Source organism: Mustela nivalis (genome assembly GCF_964662115.1).
Source record: "Mustela nivalis genome assembly, chromosome: 6".
NCBI classification, from domain to species: Eukaryota; Metazoa; Chordata; class Mammalia; order Carnivora; family Mustelidae; genus Mustela; species Mustela nivalis.
The window spans coordinates 120,434,536-120,454,493 of NC_139025.1; the positions used below are offsets into that span (position 1 = coordinate 120,434,536).

The 19,958-nt window shown below is 39.7% G+C and overlaps 1 protein-coding gene across 5 annotated transcripts in view; it reads left to right on the top strand.

Moving 5' to 3' along the window:
- The window catches only part of OCA2 (OCA2 melanosomal transmembrane protein), a 397,483-nt gene extending 386,550 nt beyond the window's left edge, over positions 1–10,933 (top strand). For all 5 annotated transcript variants that reach the window (XM_082736012.1, XM_082736013.1, XM_082736010.1 and 2 more), the window contains one exon: positions 10,084–10,933. In XM_082736012.1, the coding sequence (XP_082592138.1) occupies positions 10,084–10,168 (85 nt within the window). In that variant the 3' untranslated portion in view covers positions 10,169–10,933. The remainder of the gene's footprint in view (positions 1–10,083) is intronic.
- Positions 10,934–19,958: the final 9,025 nt, after the last annotated feature.

Here is a 19,958-nt window from a genome sequence, read left to right on the forward strand (position 1 = left end):
TTCATTTTCACTTTTTTTTCCTTTGCCTTTGGAGATGTGTCCTGAAAGAAGTTCCTGTGGCCAATGTCAAAGAGGTTACTGCACATGTTCTTCTCTAGGATTTTGATGGATTCCTTTCTCACATTGAGGTCTTTCATCCATTTTGAGTTTATCCTTATATATGGTGTAAGGGAATGCTCCAGTTCCATTCTTCTGTTTATAGCTGTCTCATTTTCCCAGCACCATTTATTGAAGAGGTTGTCTTTTTTCCATTGGATATTTTTTCTTGCTTTGTCAAAGACTATTTGACCATAGAGGTTGAGGGTTTATATCTGGGATGCCTATTCTGCTCCATTGTTCTATATGCCTGTTTTTGTGCCAGTACCATGCTGTCTTGGTGATCACAGCTTTGCAATACAGCTTGAAATGAAGCAATGTGATGTCACCAGCATTGTTTTCATTTTTCAAAATTTCCTTGACACTTGGGATCTTTTCTAGTTCCATACAAATTTTAGGATTGTTTATTCCAGCACTTTGAAAATACCACCAGTATTTGGATCACGATGGTGTTGAAAGTATAGATTGCTCTGGGAAGCATATACATTTTTAAAATGTTTACCCTTCTGATCCATGAACATGGAATATTTTTCCAACTCTTTGTGTTTTCTTCAATTTCTTTCATTAGTGTTCTATAGTTCCTTTACCTCTTTGGTTAGGTTTATTCCAAGGTATCTTATGGGTTTTGGTGCTATTGTAAATGGAATCAATTCATTAATTTCTCTTCCTAAAGTTACCTTGTTATTGTATAAGAATACATATATAAATAAGAATATGTATTTCTGTGCATTGATTTTGTATCCTGCCACATTACTGAATTGCTGTATGAGTTCTAGTAATGTAGGGGTGAAGTCTTTAGGGTATTCCACATAAAGTATCATGTCACCTGTAAAGAGAGTGTTTGTCTTCTTCCGTGCCAATTTGAATACCTTTTATTTCTTTTTGTTGTCTGATTGCTTTTGCTAGGACTTCTAGTACTATGTTGAACAACAGTGGCAAGTTTGGGCATCCTTGTTGTGTTTGTGATCTTAAGGGAAAGGCCAAGAGCCTTTTTTATTGCTGATGGGAATGCAAGTTGGTACAGCCACTTTGGAAAACTGTGGAGATTCCTCAAAAAGTTAAAAAAAGAGCTATCCTATGATTCAGCAATTGCACTACTGAGTATTTACCCAAAAGATAAATATCATGAAAAGAAGGGTCATATGTACCCCAATGTTCATAGCAGCAATGTCCACAATAGCAAAACTATGGAAGGAGCTGAGATGTCCTTCAACAGATGAATGGATAAAGAAGATGTGGTCTTCTTCTGTATACATACATTGTATGTATACAATGGAATATTACTTAACTTTCACAAAAGATGAATACCCCACTTTTGCATCAACGTGGATAGGGCTGGAGGAGATTATGCTAAGTGAAATATGTCAATGCAGAGAAAGTCAATTATCATATGGTTTCACTCATTTGTGGAACATAAGGAATAGCATGGAGGGCATTAGGAGAAGGAAAGGAAAAATAAAGGGGAGGGAAATCGGAGGGGGAGATGAGCCATGAGAGACTATGGACTCTTATAAGCAAACTTTGAGGTTTTGAGGGGAACGGGGAGGAAGGATGAGTTAGCCTAATGATGGGTATTAAAGAGGGTATGTATTGCACAGAGCACTGGCTGTTATATGCAAACAATGAATCATGGAACACTACATCAAAAACTAATGATGAACTGTATGGTGACTAACATAATATAATAAAAAAATAAAGGTAGAAACATGTGTAATATAAAACATAGGAGTCTTTAAAAAATTCAGTAGGACAGTCAATATAATAGTTTTTAACCGCCAGAAATAATAGCTTCAAAATAACCATATAAGTTCAGTCAGAAGTGAAAGGAGAAATTAATATAAACTTCATTGGTAATGAAGCCTTTCATGTGACACTATCCATTTCTGAGAATTGAAATATTAGATATATAATTCTTTTTTCTATGGAGAATATGCCTTCGTTTCAAGAGTCCACAAAAACAGCTACAAAAATCCATTGTATATAAAGCTGTGAAGACAATCTCTATGATTTAATAACTGGATATTTAAGAACCACTGTCTCTGACTACAATGATTGATTTGCATTGCATTATAAATTAAAAATAAAAGGAAAAAGGGTGATCCACTTTAAAAAAGATAAATCAAAAGGAGTAATAATAATCATAGAAGTACTAGTAATCACACTAACAGAATTTTGGTAGTAGTAACAAAAACAATGATAGTATTCACTATTGCAAGAGCATTTATACAGTACTAGACCTTAATCATTGCTATATACACTATTTTTACATTTTTTTGCAGAAAATATTATTTTATGGGAAGATTAACCTCAGGAGGTTGGCTATTTGTTGAAGGTATGCAGCAAATTCAATTCACACCAGCAGGCTTTGTGTGGCCCCCACCCCTATGATTTACTGGCAGCGATTGATTGTTTAAGAAACAAAACAAATGATCATGCGAGAAAGAGAGAGGCAAATCAGGAAACAGACTCTTAACTATAGAGAACAAATCGATGGTTACTTGAGGACAGGTGAGTGAGGAATGGGGGAAATAGGTGGTGGACATTAGGAGTGCACTTGTGATGAGCACCAGGTGTTATATGTAATTGTTGAATCAGTAAATTCAACACCTAAAACAAATATTACAATGTATGTTAACTAACTGGAATTTAAATAAAAACAAACAAAAAGACACATACATACACACACACACACACACACACGAAAACTGTAAACAGTGGAACTGATAAGTCAAGAGGTGATTTTTTTTTTTTTTTGGTAAATGCTTTTGATGTTATAAATAAAGCTTTGGCATTAATCAAGAAAAAGAATAAATACAAAAATTAGGTACAAAGGGAATAAAGCTACAGAGATAAACATTAAAATTATATTAGGATATTATATAAATGTGCTAATAAAAGAGTTTTTATAAAATTGATGTTTTTCAGGAAAAATATAAATCATCAAGGTTATTTTAAGTAGTAGATCCATATGGATGCTCTCTTTGAAATTTCTCATGTCCATTCTCCTCCTCTTTGGCTGTTCAATTCCCATTTTCTGTTGAACAACAGACTTAAAAGTTATTTTTCTTACAAACCTCCTCTTTCTGCTCAGCCCCTTACACCAACAGTTGAGCACCACCAGGTAAAGGAGTTACTTGCTTTTGGTGCTTTCCTTCACAATCTTGAGTATGGGCCTTTGTTTAGTACTCACTACATTGTGTTGCAAATTTGATTTTCTATTTGCTCCTTTCACTGTGGGCTACTTATAGGCAGGGAGTGCCTATTATTTCTTTTTATCTTGCCTAGGTATTATCCAACAAAGAGTGTAATGTAAATAACAAAGGCACTAAGTAATTTTAGAGGGGTTGGAGTAAGGAGAGGAACAATTATTTGTAACAAAGGAAGATTTGCAGGTGTTTATAGGATAAAAGAAGATGTCAGTCAAAGGAGGCATTAAAGGTATGAAAGAAAAAAGCTCTTGGTGAACATAGTTCTTAGAGGAGGGCCAAAGAGACGCAGTCGAAAGTTTGAGTCCAATACTCAATAGAGGGAAAAAAGAAAGGTAAAGATAAAGGCTTGCTGGGTATAGATGAGGAATGCTGCTGCTATTTAACTCAGCTAAATATGATGTTCTTTAAAAAGTCAGAAGGGATTCTTGAAACCCTATGTTTATTGCTGCACCATTTGCAATAGCCACATTATAGACACAGTCCATTCATCAACAGATGAATGGATAAATAAGATGGGGTATATACATACAATGGAATGCTATTCAGCCATAAAAAGAATGAAGTCTTGTCATTTGTAATAATATGCACAGAGCTAGAGAGTACAATATTAAGTGAAATATGTCAAGCAGAGAAAGACAAATACCATATGATTTCACTCATGTAGAATTTGAGAAACAAAACAAATGAACAAAGGAAAAGAAAGAGAGACAAACCAAAAATAGACTTTTAAGTATAGAGAACAAACTGATGATTACCAGAGGGGAAGTGGGTATGGGGGATGGGTGAAATAAGTGAAGGGGATTGAGAGTACACTTACCATGATGAGCACTGAAAACTGTACAGAATTGTTGAATCACTATATTACACACCTGAACTTAATATAATATTGCTTGTCAACTATAGTGGAATTCAATAAAAAAAACAAAAGTCAGAAGGAAGGTCATATTCCAAATATGAGAATATGGGAGGAGCCAGGAATTTTCAGCAAAGGTATTGAACAAAACATTTATAAAGTGTTTTCATATGGAGCCAAGTATTTGCAGGGCTGTCTGACTTTCCATTTATGTTCAGTGGAGACCCTCAATGGGTAAAGGGGTTCTCCAACATGGAAGGGAGAGACTGGCTGGCTGCAGATATCATGGAGGGAGAGATAAGAGTCCCAGCTCTACAGATGGCCCAAGAGCACTGGTACTGATCAAGAGACAGAGGGAACTAGCAGAGGTGGGCACAAAGTATGTAATGAAAGTGCTTTTCTTTTTTTTCAGAAGGAGAAAGAACAAGACATAATTTTCTCGAATTCTTTCTCTTTTGCTTGCTATAAAGATGGTACATACATGTCATAAGTTTGAACACATGAAAAAGAAACCATGCAAGCTTGAGGCTATTTTGATGGGGAGAAAAGCAAATTTTTACAATTTCAACAATTTCATTGCCACCTGCCTTTTTTCCTCTAAGTTTTGCCTTTTTACTTTGATGCTTTTGCTCCTTACTATGATTTCTATTTGTTCCTCTGTCATTCTTTCTAGTCTTTAGCCATGTAAGCTCTGCTGCTGGAAGCTCATCACCAACACAATATGATGGGGAACATTCTGAAAATACCATAAGATACCCTCCTAACTTAGAAGTGCCTTCTCTCTTCTGTAGCTCTCCCTCTGGGTCACTACCTTCTACCCCACCAGGAACTCCTCTCTCTATGGGAAATACAATGATGGGGCTTTATTTCCAGGATGCAGGAAGTTAGTTCATTCAGCCTTTCTTCATGAAGTGGATTAGCTAATTGTCACCTGGAGAGATCTAAAACATGAGGTATGAGGCTGTTCAAATTTCAAATGATGGCTGAGGATGAGAGAACAATTCATGTCCTGAGGCCCTGAATAACATGAGTACAGGTTAAGGGACTGAAGAGTATGGCTCTCAAGGTATCCAGGGTCTATGGATGGTGGGGCAAGCTGTCCATCCCTGTGATAAGCAACCACAGTCCTGTTCTGCTGAGAAACATGCATTACCTTTGTGGAAAGAAAACAATGAAATGACTTTTGATTAAGATCTATAATCATGGTATGTTATAAAGACTTTGGGGAAGGAAAAATGATAGAAAGAATGGTTTCAGTCTAAAACTCAAGTAGGAGACTTCATTAGCAAACATTTCCTTTTGAAACTAGGCCAGTCTTCAGTGTGTGGAATTCCACTCTCAGTGCAAATGCCTGACCCATTGGAAATGGCATGGTTCCTGAGCAGCTTGTTTCCCAGCAATTTGGAAGCTTCGGTTCCTGGGAGTACTGTGTGTCATCACAGTTATGTTTTTAACCTAAAACGGAATACATTTGTCTGGGCATCCATCTGACATTTTGCATCTTGATCTGTGCTTTGACATTCAAGTGTTTTTGTCTTTTGTAACAGAATGTGATGTTTGGAGCCAGCATAGATTAAAAATAATCCCAGAGGGAAATGAAAGCATGATGTGATGCTGGATTTTGAGCAAATCTGCTTTCCCTAAGCCTTTTGGTAAAGGTACTGCTTTTCTGAGAGGCTTGGGGAGCAAGACAAATGGATCTTCTGGGAAATGGAACTGCTCTTGGTAAATGTAGAGCATAAATGTGTATGCGAAGAGAACTGCTGGCTGTGACAGGAAGTCATTACTGCCCTTTCTTCAAATAAATCTCCTTCCAGCAGACTCCAGCCTGGGCAGTGAGTGAAACATTGAAACACTAATCAAGCTAACCACCAGGAAAAAGCAGCAGGGGCTCACCCCAAGAAGGAACATGCCAGCATTAGCAGTTTCTACAGAAAGAGGTGCCCCACCCTTGTCTTTACCCATCGGATACTTAGGTGTGTAGCCACTGTTGTCAGTGTTGTCTTCAAATTGCCAATAAACAGCTTCATCATTTGTCTTGACCCTAACCTTAGAGGATTTTGTGCCTATGTTTGACTTCCAAAATGTATAAGGAAAAGGTCACCCTGATGAGCTTGCTCCTCTGGGGGAGATGTACAGAGAGGATGGCAGAGACTCTGTAAGGCAGTCTGAACCTGCTTTCTCTGAGAAGGCCTTGCTCGAGCGTATCCTCTCCAAAAACTCCATCTAGAGCTAGCATCCCCTGCATCTAGTCAAGGTCTTAAACCTGCCTTTTCACGTGTTTTCAACCAGAAATTGTGATGCTCCTAGAGCTGCATTGGACTACACAGCCCCCAGTCACTTTGACACAATTGAGCCTTGAAATGTGGCAAGTCAAAGTAAGATATCTTGTAAATAGAAAACCTACACTGGATTTTGAAAATTAAGTATACAAAAGTGAATGTAAAATATTCCATTAGGAATTTTATGTGATCATATGTTAAAATAATAATTTGGATATGTTGGAATAAATAAAATATATTATTAAATTTAATTTCATTTGTTTTCTTTTGCTGTTTTTTGAATATGTGGTACTAGAAACTTGAAATTACATAGTGACTCATGTACTTTTCTGTTGCTTGGTGGTCTGGGAGTACCTTTTATTTTGAGTAGGAGTTGACAAGAAGATGACACTTTATTTCACCATCTTAAGACTGTATTTTTTTTATAATGGGAGAGGAAAATATTTTTTGTAAAGGGTCAGATAGTATACATTTCAGGCTTTGTGGACCACATGGTTTCTATTGCAACTACTCAACTCTACTATGCTGTGCCAGACACAGCCACCCTAGATGGTAGAGCAACCATTGATAAGTAAATGAATGAGAGAGAATATGTTCCAATAAAACTTTATTTACCAAAACAGGCAGTGGGCCAGTATTAGCCTGGGGCTATAGTTTATTGTTTCTTGATCTGTAAAAATGGGTGATTTACTTAAGTGAGTTCTCTTTGGACTGGGAAAGCACATTTTTCATTCATAGAATCCTTACTGTATGCAAGTTTATGGCTTGAGAGATCTTATGGTACATGCAAATATCTTTGTGAGGATTATTATGACTTTGGCATGTCATAACTAACAAATGATGAAGCTGGAATCTAAACTAAGAGAGCTGGCATCTGATGTGAATTCCCTTCTCTCTCTTTCTCTGTCTCTCCATCTCTCCCTTCCTTCTTTACCTTCCTCACTCTCCCCTTTCCTTTTTCTTCCCTTCTCCCTCTTTTTCTATATCTCTCACCTGCCTCTCTGTTTCTGCTTTTGTCTCTGTCTCCATCTCTCTCCTCCCACTGGTTTGGCTAGAGTTTGTACCCTCTGGGGTTCCTTACTTAAGGCACTGTAGGTGGTATTAGGATAGGCTTAGACTGCTCCAGTCTCCTGAAGCTCAGTGAATACTAAAATGTCTCCTTTGTAGTCCCGAATATCGTGTCTGAGACTCACTGTCATGTTCAATGGACTCAAAGGAGTATCTCGTCAATCTTGCTCTGGTGGCTCATGATATGACCAGACACTAGTCTAAGGCATTTATAGGGATGAGCTCATATAATCCTCATAATAACTTCAGTAAGTAAGTACTACTATTTCCATTTCAAAAATGAAGAAATTGAGTCATGGATATGTCCCAAGATCATGCAGCTGGACAAGAGCAGGGCCCTTAACTAATGTGTTGTGGTAGGAATGCAAGCAGGTTTTGAAGCCAGAAAAATATTCCAAAATATCATCGGCATCATAGTGGTGGTATACTTTATGAAATTCCTTAATATATTTAAGCTTCAGTTTCTTTGTCTATAAAATAGGGATGATATGTATGGCCTACCTTATTGTGTTTGGGAAATGTCAATGTTTATCGATGAAACCCTCAAGGTATAGCAGATATTCAGTACGTCACTTATTTCTGAGTGGTATATTATCATTTTATGGTTTATTTATACCCACAGGGAAGCAGAATGTATAATGATTTTGAACATGGACTTTAGAGTTAGATTGAATGGGTTTGAATGTCTATACCATAACAGGTTACCCAAGTGACCTGGATAAATTTGCTTCCTTTTCCAAATTCCATCTGTACAGTGGGTGCAATGATAATAGTCTTGAAAGGTGATATAAGCCGTTGATGTGGTCATCTGTGTGAGGATTTACATGGTGTCTAGATACTAAGTAAACAGTCATTTTTCTGATGGTGTCAGATCCCCAGATGATGCTCCTTCTTAGGATCGGTGTTATCTCTGAGCCACCAGTAACTCTTAATTGGAAGCACACCAGAACCATCTACAGGGAACTTCTTCTAGGTTTGGACTCCCCAAGTATAATGTCTTCTTTTTGTGGGATCCATCTCTTGCAAGGCAGATTTGCCTCTGAAACATAGCAGATGTCCCAGGATCCAGGTTGACGTGTTCAACATCTTACTCAACATTGATGTAATTTAACACAATCTGTCACAGTGTGAAGAAAGGTTTGCATTTGTATGAAAGCTTGTGATGATATCTGTGGTGCTTGGAGTTGACCAGACACTGTTCCTGGGTGTATTTTTCCAGAATTCAATGATCAGGGTTGACTTATTGCAAACATATCTAGGTACTTAAAAAAAAAACAATAACCAAGTTTATTAATCTCAAGAAATTTAGATAATCTTAGTAAAACCTGTTGTTTCGGTTTTCTGTTTTGTAAAAGAAATGTCAGAATAGAAGCTACCACCTCCTTGGGGCACTGGGTAGCTCAGTCGGTTAAGCGTCTGCCTTCAGTTCAGGTCATGATCCCAGGATCCTGGGATCAAGCTCTGCATTGGACTCTCGGCACTGCAGGGAGCCTGGTTCTCCCTCTCTCTCTGCCTGCTGCTCCACTTGCTTGTATTCTTTCTCTCTTCCTGTCAAATAAATAAACATTTTTAAATTTTTTAAAATGTTTATTTATTTATTTATTTTTAAGAAGCAGCAGCAGCTACCCCCTTCCTGAAATGTCCAATTCTCGCTTGGAATTTAAGGAACCATTTCACTTGTGGATGTAGTTTCTGTGTTTAAATTACAGCTTTGTGAAGAGAGCCTTGCTGTGGCTCTTTCTGAGTAGCCACTCCTCATGCCATGGTCAGGGAAAGGAAGGTCAGGGAAATGTCAAAATTCTTGTCATAATCACACACTAGGCTCTTACCAGTGATTTTTTAAAGCTTTTTCAAGACAAAAACTTCAATCTTTGCAGTAACTTCCCTCAGTGACAATGAACCACTAAGCCATGTCTTCAAAGCATGAGTTCCAAATGCAAAGTGGGAATTGACTGGGATTTATTAGCCTGGATAGGGGTTTGTGGGAATACAAGTATATTATGGGAGGCATATAGTGAGGGGAACTTTCATCTTTTTATGACTTCTTTTGTATTTGTGCCTATCTACACTCTCATCTTCCCTTCCTAAGACAAAATATTATTTCCCAATCCTGCCTCTGAAGCTCTCTTCAATTTTAAGCATTACAAACTTCCTGGGTCTGTGGAAATATGACCTTTCTGGGAAACCAGTTTTCTCAGGACAATTGGAAGATGATGCAGAGATTTAAATAATGGTCCAGTTACACGATATTGGCAGTTGTAAGTGTCATTATCAATATCAACACTCTAATATTATAGATGAATAAGTTGAGGCTATAAAATGTCAACTAACATTTGCAAAAATTATAAGCACATCTCAAAATGTCATATATCTAATGAAGGCACACATCCATACCATCTAGACTAAAACCAACTTTTCAATTTCTAGAAATAAGAAGTAATTGACTTTACAGATACAGAAAGCTCCTAAATCATGACAAATATAATGATGCAATAAAAAAATGTAATAATGAGTCTAGATCTTACAGTACTTACCAGATACCAGACACCACAATCCACTTTTCTTTGTTTTTCAGGTTGGGCTTCCCAATGATGGTTGTCTCCTGCACAGTTGGAATGTGCTACCTCCTTGTTGCTCATGTTGTGATGGGATGGAATTAATAGATATACATCATTTGAAGACTAAAGGAAACTTGACCCATCACCAACATCAGTAGAAAAACACCCAAGACCACTCTTGGGAGAAGAAAAGGTGCTCATCATGGGGGTGCTCTGGAGTGGAGAATTTTGGCATCCATATTTATTCAGGCTAATGCTGGAAAATCACAGGAAATATGAAATAACTTACTAAAGATTCCACTATGGGAAAATATGTATATTTCAAAACACATCTTGCTATGCTCTGTAAGAAAAGACACAAATGCAGTATTCTACTCAAATGGCTTATGCTATGTATCTGTCACTTTCCTGAGGCCTTCTAGAGTTTTTTCATATAATCACTTTTCATGTTAAAATAATCAGCATTCAAATTGTATACTCTCCAAATACATATTCTCCCTTGGAAAAGGAAGACAGTTTGTAAGGAAACATTTTATGTGTTAAAAAAAAAATAAACTGTATCTTGACAAAAGATTTAGCATTTGTTAGTCTCCCAATTTTTTAGTTGTTTACATTGTGTAAAATTATATTTTATCCATTTATATTTTTTCCTCTGGAGTTTTTAAGTCATCAGTTACAAGTGCAGGGTGCCTAAGTGGCTGTCTGTCAGGTGTCTGCCTTCAGCTTAGGTCATGATTCCAGGATTCAAGCCCTGCATTGGGCTCTCTGCTCAGCTGAGAGCAGAGAGATCTCCCTTTCCCTCTGCCCCTCCCTCCACTTGTGCTCTCTCTCTCTCTCTCAAATAAATAAAATCTTCTAAAAAATGTACAAGGGCATAAATTTGACTTGTAAGAATGTCATAAGTGTTTTTAAAATAATATTTTACATATTTAATATCTAGAATAATAATCTTCAGTTTTGAAGGTGGTACATGCTATTTCCAATAATTATACAAAAGTGTGGTTAATGCACCCAGTTCTGCACACTGCACAGGACTCTAGGGTTTCATTCAATGTTTATTAAATGTTCTTTTGTGGAGTATTATGTGTGAGACAAAGGTAGTGAGAGCAAAGAGCAAGGAGATCTGAGGTCTCATCTGCTTTGCTTGGTCAGTACTGTTGTTATAGCCCAGACAACCGACCTCTTCTTCAGTTTTTGTTCTACTCTGTGTGATTCCTTGAGATGAAAATGTTTACTGGGGACTCTCCTAGAAGTGGTAGTTGTATAAAGTGTCTGATTTCAAAAGGTTTAGGATCCCCAGGGCACTAAATAGTGGGAAATAGGAGATCTTTCTAGTTATATTTCTGTCCCTGGCACTCTTAGGATGAATGTGCCCTTTCTACAGTTTAGAATCTATATTTGTTAAATGGCAACCTGTGTCTTTCCTGAAAGGTAGGGAGAGAGTTTATGAGAATATGACCTTTGAATGCATGAGCCATCTTTGAATTCTTTGACAGCAAAGATGACATGAAGTCCCAATTTGTTTTACAATCTGATCTTGGTCATAGAAGCTGCTGTGTGACCCTGACACAGTGCTCCAGAGGAGCCTACAACCCAGACTTCCCCAGGAAGGAGACCTGACAGCTGTTCTAGCTCTGCTCCCTTTTCATGTTTCCTTACTGATGCCTAGATATCCCTAATGTCTTTCACTAAAAGCCATGGTCTTCTCTTCTCCCACATATTTTCATGTCTCGTGGTGGTATTGGTGCCTTCCTTGTGCCCAGCTGCTGCTTCTAATTTACAGGTCTTCTTTCCTCCTTTACATTTCCTCCCCCATGATGCTGCACCCTCTGTCTCTCCACCTCCCACCTATCCTCACTGGTGCCTTCCTCAGGCCTCAGTCACTCCTTCTCACTCTTAAATACCCTTGGATCTTGATCCCCTCAGTATCTCAGCACTCTCCATTCAATATTCAAGCTTCATTATATCTGAACTTTGTCTCCAGTAGCTGCCACTTGAATTCTTCATCTCACATCTCCCTCTCGGACACTTGTGGTCATCTGCTCCAGATCACCACATAAACACCTTCCTCCACTGATGTCTCCAGTTCATCAGTCACTCCCCTGCTAACCTCCCACATCAGTTCCCTCCTAGATTAGTTTTCTACCTCTGCTTTAAATTCAAAAACACTCTTAAATGAATTGCCACTACTCTCTCTTTTATGGCCCTGTGTTTAAGCACTTGAATAGTGCTGAGATAATTTATCAGTTGGAATGACTGGTTTTACTTCAAAATAGAGAAAACAAGCATCAAATGGACACTCAATCTACCTGACTCGCTTCTTGCATTTTCCTAGTGCAGCTGTCAGAATCCTGGCTAGAAACACATGGCTGCTCAAATTGGGTTAACTTAGAGGGAATTTAACCAGTATGTGGCACTCCTTCAGACTGGTTGAAGGTTGAGAGAGGGAAATAGCAGAACATAGAGATGCAGGGAACTGGATGGCAAGAGGCCTCTGATGGAACCTGTGCTCTTCTGCAGTTGGTTACAGCCAGCAACAGTAACTTTGCCGGGAGGGGGCTGTGTGAATTATCTTGACTTCACTCCTTTTACTCCCTTTGATTTCTAATGTCCTTCCCATTGACTGAAGCCAGCCAGAAGTCAGAAGGGGAAAGGAACTGTTGATGTTGTTTACACAAGTCAGCTCCTATGGATACAAAGCAGGGCAAGTAGCATGTAAAGTGGGTTTGAAGGAGCAGTTAGAAGATACACTATTCCATCCACCAGTTCTGCTCTTCAGCAGATAAAAAGTTCATATCTGCAATAAAGGAGACATTGAAAGTGCCGTCAGCTTTCTTGTCACCAGGAGAAAATGCAAGTTTGTCTATACTCCCTCCTGACACTGTCTCCAGAATTAATAGGTGAATAATCCAATGCTCATTAAACCCCATTTCATCATGATAGGAAAAGGCTATATTGAAGGGACAAACTGTAGCTTTGCTATATTTATGGCACCACTATAGGCCAGTTATCCCTGTTGGAGTTGTTCTGATACCTCATGCATAAACCCCTCGGGGACACAAAGACCATGAAGACATCCTTTTATAGTCTGAATTTACCATGAAATCAAGATGAAAATCTATTTTCTTTTCTGAATATGAGGATTCTGAACTTGCATTAGTAGTTGTGTATTACCTTTGAACAGGTGCCTTGCCCCACATATACTCCCAAGGCCAGATACAGGCATGCATGGAAGAAGAGGTGGCAAAGCACCAGACACAGCTGCCATGGGAATCTGAGCAACTTCCTCCTGCAAATTATGTGTGCCTTCCAGACATGCCTGGGCCCAGTTTTTTAACCACCATGTAAGAGAAGACCAACTTTATGGTTGGTTGGTTATGATGCACAGCTCAACTCGTCTGGTCACACTGTTTCTCATAATCAGGTCCTCAATCTGAACCAGAGCATCTAGGAGTTGCTTTTAGTGGAGATGAGTAGTCAGAATAAAAAGGCAGAGACTTTAACTAAATCCTCGGGATCTGTATGGTGATTCTCCCATTGAAGTTTGTCGAGACCTCCCCTCAATGTATTGTGCCATTACGGAAGGTCGGTGTGGCCAGGCAGCTTGCACTACAACCTGGCCCTGCTGAAAGGTTTTTGCTTGCTTTGGTCACCTTTAAATCATGTAGCCTCATGAGGTTAGAATAGATTCTCCAATCTGACTTAACATTGCCTATAAAATAAAAAGTAGACCAAAAAGAATTGTATTTTGTATTTAATGTGTGTGTGCAAAAATTTGTCTCTCACTTTGCAGAGTAATTTTAAGGAATCATTGGCACTAACATCTGCCATTTGCATCAGGATGTCATATTTTTTTCTTTTTATTGTCTTGGTGTGAATGCGGAAACTTTCTTAAAATAATATGGAAAAAAATGGAGACTCTGATAATTATTTGATGTATCTTTCCTGGGACTCATTCTGGAGCTGGGGAAATAACCACAGGATTGGTCCACTATCCTACAGGATCAACTATTGTACGGACTTAGCTCAAGAATGCATCTACTGCCTGTCCTTCATAGGCATCTTCTTTGTCTAGTGAATCAGAGGGTATTATGTGTCACTGAAGACTGCAGAAAATTAGCAACTATATATGAAGATCTTGTTCTTTTCACCAATGCACAAGTTCCCTGATAAATGGCCACAAGACACTTGTGTTTTTTCACTGCATTCCTCTGAGGAAAGTGTGAGGGGAAGCACTAAACACATCCTTGCCTGTGCTGCAGTGTTCTTTCTCAAAGAGACATAGCCTCCTTTCAAGGAACACATTTCGATCTGGGAAGTAGCTGAGGTCTTTAATCCTTCTTATGATCCTTGAGTTGAGTTAGGATGCAGATTTTCCCCCCAATTTTATGTGGGAAGCTGCTCATATAATTCACTACCATGAACTCCATGACTGTTTTGCCTTTTAGTATAAGTCTCTGAAGCTTATTATGGAAACTGTGCCCACCTGACGACAATAGTGAAGCACTTCCTTGGCTTCTTCTGTCTCAGGATCCCATTATTCCTACTGGGAAAAGAAGATTCAATTCAATTTTTGTGACCCCTATTTCAGAGGACAACCATCCCAGGGTTTCCCACAACACTGACGCCCTCTTCCACATCCTCTTCTCCAGGAAGGAAGTGACCAATGAGTTCTCTTAAGGGACTTCTTGGGGCTAGAGGGTAGGTCATGAGTAATTAGTATGAGCCTTTGGACTCTTTTGTCTGTTTGCCAAGGATTAACCAATTCTATGCCAGTGCATAAAATTGACATGTCTTCTAAGTGCTCAAGCCAACACACAAAATCTCAAATTCTATGTGAGTGCACTGACTAAAGATATTGGTCCATTCAAGCCTTATATTTCATTCTCCCTGTGTGACATCTATAGATTTCTATCCTTTACATGCTCCTTAAACAGAGTGGTGAAGTTTGACATTTTCAGTAGACAGGATATTTTGACTTGAAGTGGACTTTCTACTTCTCTATTCAAAACATACTGGTATCTTGTTAGACTCCTGGAGAAAATGGAGGGTATTGGGGATGAATCTTGAGGCAAATCCACATCAGCTTGAGAAGCAAATGACTCAGGTACAGCCATGAAATGGCTGTTGGTTAAGAAAAGTTGCTCTCCTGTTTATTACCAAGTGGGAGCTCAGGAAAGTTTGAGAGTTCAAACTTCTTAGTCATGTCTGAGTTTGATCACAGGCCCACACCCCACTTTCAGGGTCCTATTCTTTCTTTACCAGTGTCCTTACCAATCTTCATAGTCAGGCCTAGGTCTAGGCTTCAGCCAGATCTGCTGGACTACTTCCAATCTGCTTTCAAAGTTTTCTGATCAACTACTCAGGTTCTCATTTGGATAAATACCTCAGCTTTCAATTCCTGTACCGTACAGGTCAAAAGGAAGTTCACCTTCCTCTACTCTGGAACGATTTCACACTTCCTTTCCTCCAAGCCCTCACACCTCATTTGCCCCCACCCCTGGTTTTACTTCTTTGAAAACACAGAAGCCCTCAGAGAAGAACACTGACATTAGCAATTTTACAAGTTTGCTGCATCTGGCCCCAAAAGTTCTGTCTTACTTTATAACATAAGAACAGTTACCTTGTCAAAGGCCAATCCCTCAGTGTTTGCTCTGAATCTTGTAGTTCTCATTTCTCACAGGAGCTTCACTGCTTCCAACGAGAAACTGTTCTCTGCATCATCTACCATATCATTCCCATCCACATACAAACATGATTTTGTGGACTTCACTCATTCACTCATTTATTCATTTAAAGGTACATCCTACTTTTAAAAAGTTCTCATTAGTCACTTCACTTCTTCAAAAGACCTACATTAGTACCTGTTTGTGGTAACTAAAGGAAATCTGAAGAGTATTTTTGCTTTTATGAGGAAGGGTGAAAAGCAAAACCAGCATTCAGTGTCGGTTTTTCAGGAAGATGTTGCAGAGGAAGCACGCAGCCTGAGCAGTGAGGGTAGCCCCACAAGCTCCTTCCCCAGAAACTGTACCCCACATCTCAGCATCAAGCGGCCGTAGCTTTGAACTGTGTCTGTGAGCATCTGCTTTATCTTAATTCATTTTGTGTGTCTGTTAGCAAGATGTGTCCTAAGATGCTAGAAAAGCCTGAGAGAGGTTATTTTTGGGATCTGGGAATGCTCAAAACATTTTTCATATAAATTAATGGTATTTGCTTCATGATTTGTCATTTTGGGTTATGAAAGGTTTCATTGGAACACTCTGCTTATGGATAGCTGAGAAAAATCTGTATTTACTTAATGTTTTTATGCTCTGGACAACTTCTCTAGGTGCTAGAGATGGAACAGCAAGTGAATGAATGAATGAATAACTCACTCTAACTTCATGGAATTTATCTTAAATGTCACTTTAAAAATCAATTTCCTTCATCTCCCACTGACTGCACTTCTAAAACTTTTTTGAAACAATTTTTGTCTGTACCATTTATATTTTCTCTTCTCCAGGCTACTGTCTTTTTATTACTATAAATAATTCAGGCATACAGAAATTAAAAAATATAATGAATATCTGTGTATGTACTAATGGCTGACTTGAAAAAAATACTAAATATCACTGAAATTCCTCTCTGTTCCCCTCCTGATAACTCTCTCCTTCTCCCCTTCACTAGAGTTAACCACAAACTGATTTGATGCTTTTCCTCAAGTCATGTAATCAAATTCTCTTGTATCATTACTCCAGCCAGGGTCCTGGATCCCTGTGTCATTGTCACCACTGTGCCTTACTTGAACTGGTACATAGAGTAGATTAAATAAATATTTCAGGCGGTGGTGAGTTCTGGGAAGAAAAATGCAGCTAGTGGTTTTAGATAGGCTGGTTGGGGACAGGACATCTGAGCAGAGACACAAAGGGAGATCAGTTATAAAGGGGTCTGGAGAAAGAAGGAGCACAGCAGAGTGCACAAGAAGTGAGACCCCCATGGCAGGAACATGCTGCGGTGTTATTGTATCAGCAGAGTGAGATAGGGGAAGAGGAACCCAGGTTCTGGCCCTGCAGGACTACAGGCCAATGGGAAGACTTCAGTTATTTGTTCATTGAAAGAAAACACTAGATGGAGAGATGGGGTAGGTTGAAGGGAGTGGGGTCACATCCCAGCTGTCCTAGAAACATGTTGCTGTCTCCATTTCTGAGTCAAAGACAAGAACTGGGAAAGTAAGGTTATTTAGGTTATTGCAATGGGGAGAATGTACCAGCTCCTCAGAGTGTCTTAAAAGGACGGATGTGCTGTTTTTAGTGGGGAGCAAACAAGCTGCAGATGGGATGATTTGAGGTTGGGGTTGTTTTGAGAAAGGGGAAGACTCAGTTGTCAGAACATGGAATGCTTTTGTTTGTAGTCAGTGTCAAAAGCAGTAATCAGTAAAAGTTTATTGCACACACACCAAAAAGTTTGCACCCAGAACACTCAAACTAAAACATGGATTGAGGCTCTATACTGTCATAGAAGAGCTTATATAGTGAGCAGTCAGGGACTAATCTTCACATTGATTAGTTATTACATTAAAATTTCCTTAAATGATAGGGATTTTGTTACGGGTTACCTCATACCAATATTGGGAAGCAGTTTAAGTTTTGCTTATGATTTCCAAAGACATAAATAAGAAATAACATAGGGCAAGTTAGTCTTGCAAAAAAAAAAAAAAAAAAAGTTAACTTAAGCTTTGTTTGTATGGCTAAACTAGTTTTGCCTCCTCAGGGAATTTTTGAGGCTGAACTCTGTTTTTTATTTTAACTTAAATTAGTTTCAGGGGACCAACAGTTCTCCTCTTGACCAATCAATCACAAGAAACAGTTTTAAGCTTCGCTAATCATGAAATGAACAGCAGATGGAGGATCTGTGTTTGACTTCGGCAGATACAATTACATAACTGTTGGGCTGCGGGTCACCCTGTCTCAAAACAGCAGCATTCAAGTAACTGAGAATAGCAATACAAAATATATCTAAATCTTTCCCCGCATTGTGGAGCAGGAGGCTCCAGCTAACAACCCCCAGTGAGGATCCTCACTCCGTGGAGGACAGTGAAGAGCACCAGAGCACACCACCAGCAGTGGTGGTCCCACCACAGGCCTCAGCTCACTGCACCAGCTGTGGAGTTGCGGTTGCCAGACAAAAGGTATTGTTTGGAACAATGCCTTATTCACAGAGGGAGACCCAGCAAGATCAGTGTCTGCAGTGTGTGCTGCTCTCCCACCTCAGCACAGGCTCCAGATAGCAAATGCAGGGTGGTGGGCTGTATGCTCCCCTCTCCTGTTGCAGCAGAGGCCCCCATTCCCTCCTGCAGGGGGGGGGCAGATAAACTAGTGGGCTGAAACAGGTGCCATGTGGTATAGACACTTAAGTAGAATGAGAGCAGTCACTGAGAACTTCATCCATATACATATTAGGTTGGGGTCACCAAGGAGAACTCGATACACACAGTTCAGGTTGGAACAACGCTTTACTCACAGAGGGAAAGCAGACTTGGCAAGATCAGCATTCACCCCAGAACAGGGAATGATTTCTGCTAATAAGGAAGGTGAACCTGGGATCAGCAACAGCTTAATTCCTGGCCTCCAACTGAAGGAAATATTCTGGACCTTGGGCACTGATGGAGGCAATGGATCCCCTCCAGCGGGAGGGACACTATGGCTACTTCCCCAACAGGCATCTTTAAAGAAAACCAAAAGGAGACAGGTGCAAACCCACAGAAGTACTCACTAGAAGCAAATCCTTTTTGCCTGTCCCTTTCCCTGTCACCAGCACCGACCTGGCGCTTGGGCTCTCTCTTCCTCCCAGAGCCCAAAGTACTTGCTCCACACCCAGCTCATTCCTTCCCACTCACTTCCGGTCTTTCTAGATTCATTCATTCATCCCTGCCATTCTTCATTTTCAGAGTAAAATTTCCATAATCCTGTCTTTGCTTTCTTTAAATCCTGCTTTTTTACACCTTATTTTAAGTGATTTATCAACTTATTAAAAGACCATCTTCTCCCTCCCTGGTGGTCCTTCTCTCAGCAAGGCAGTCTCAGATGCCCAGGGTTGGGTGGGAAGAGGGCTAGATCTAATCACTGTTTTTAGTTTTTTCTTGCTCCTGTTACACGGGCCTTTTTTCAGCTCTAACAGTGACTAAAATGAGGCACAGATGTTGCTATGTGAACAGGCTTGGCCAGCTGCAGGGGGACCTGCCTTTTCAGTGACCTTCAATCTCTTTCTCATACTCTTTTATGGATCTTACAGTGGTAGGAAATCAATGAAAACTTTCATGGGTGAAATGGGTTTTAGAGGAAGCATTTGTGAAAAAGGAAGCAGCTGGTAAAAGATCAAAAGAAGAGACACCACCAGTGTTAAGGCTGGAAAGGCAGTACACTCAGCAGGAGTGGCTGGAGAAAGAAGTTAGGGGTCCAGAAGGAGAGCAAGGGCTGCTGGTGGGGAGGGAGTCCTGCTGAGAGCAAAGGGAAGTCAGCCTCCTCCCCCTGCTCTGGTCAATGGAATTCATTTACCAGGCGCCATCAGAACATAATCTGTGCCTGAAGAACAAGGGGTTTTATTGCAATCTACTTGCTGTATGGTGATGGGACTCCTGGCCTTCACACGGTAGACAGCAGGCTTTCAGCTGCTCAAATCACCATCATTGCCCACTGGACCCGCAAGTGCTTGTAGACACAACACAAACAGACATCTGTGACATGCTCAGGATTGTATTTGAGGTGTCTGGACCCATTGCTGGAATAAGCTTCATGGAAAGAAAGAGGGCAAATGGCAAAAGTCTGACCGAAGACTGTCGGGAGTCTCTCTGCCCTGGTGTTTGAAACAGGGACCAGGGACAATTGAAAAGCATGTTATTTCACTGGGTAGAGCT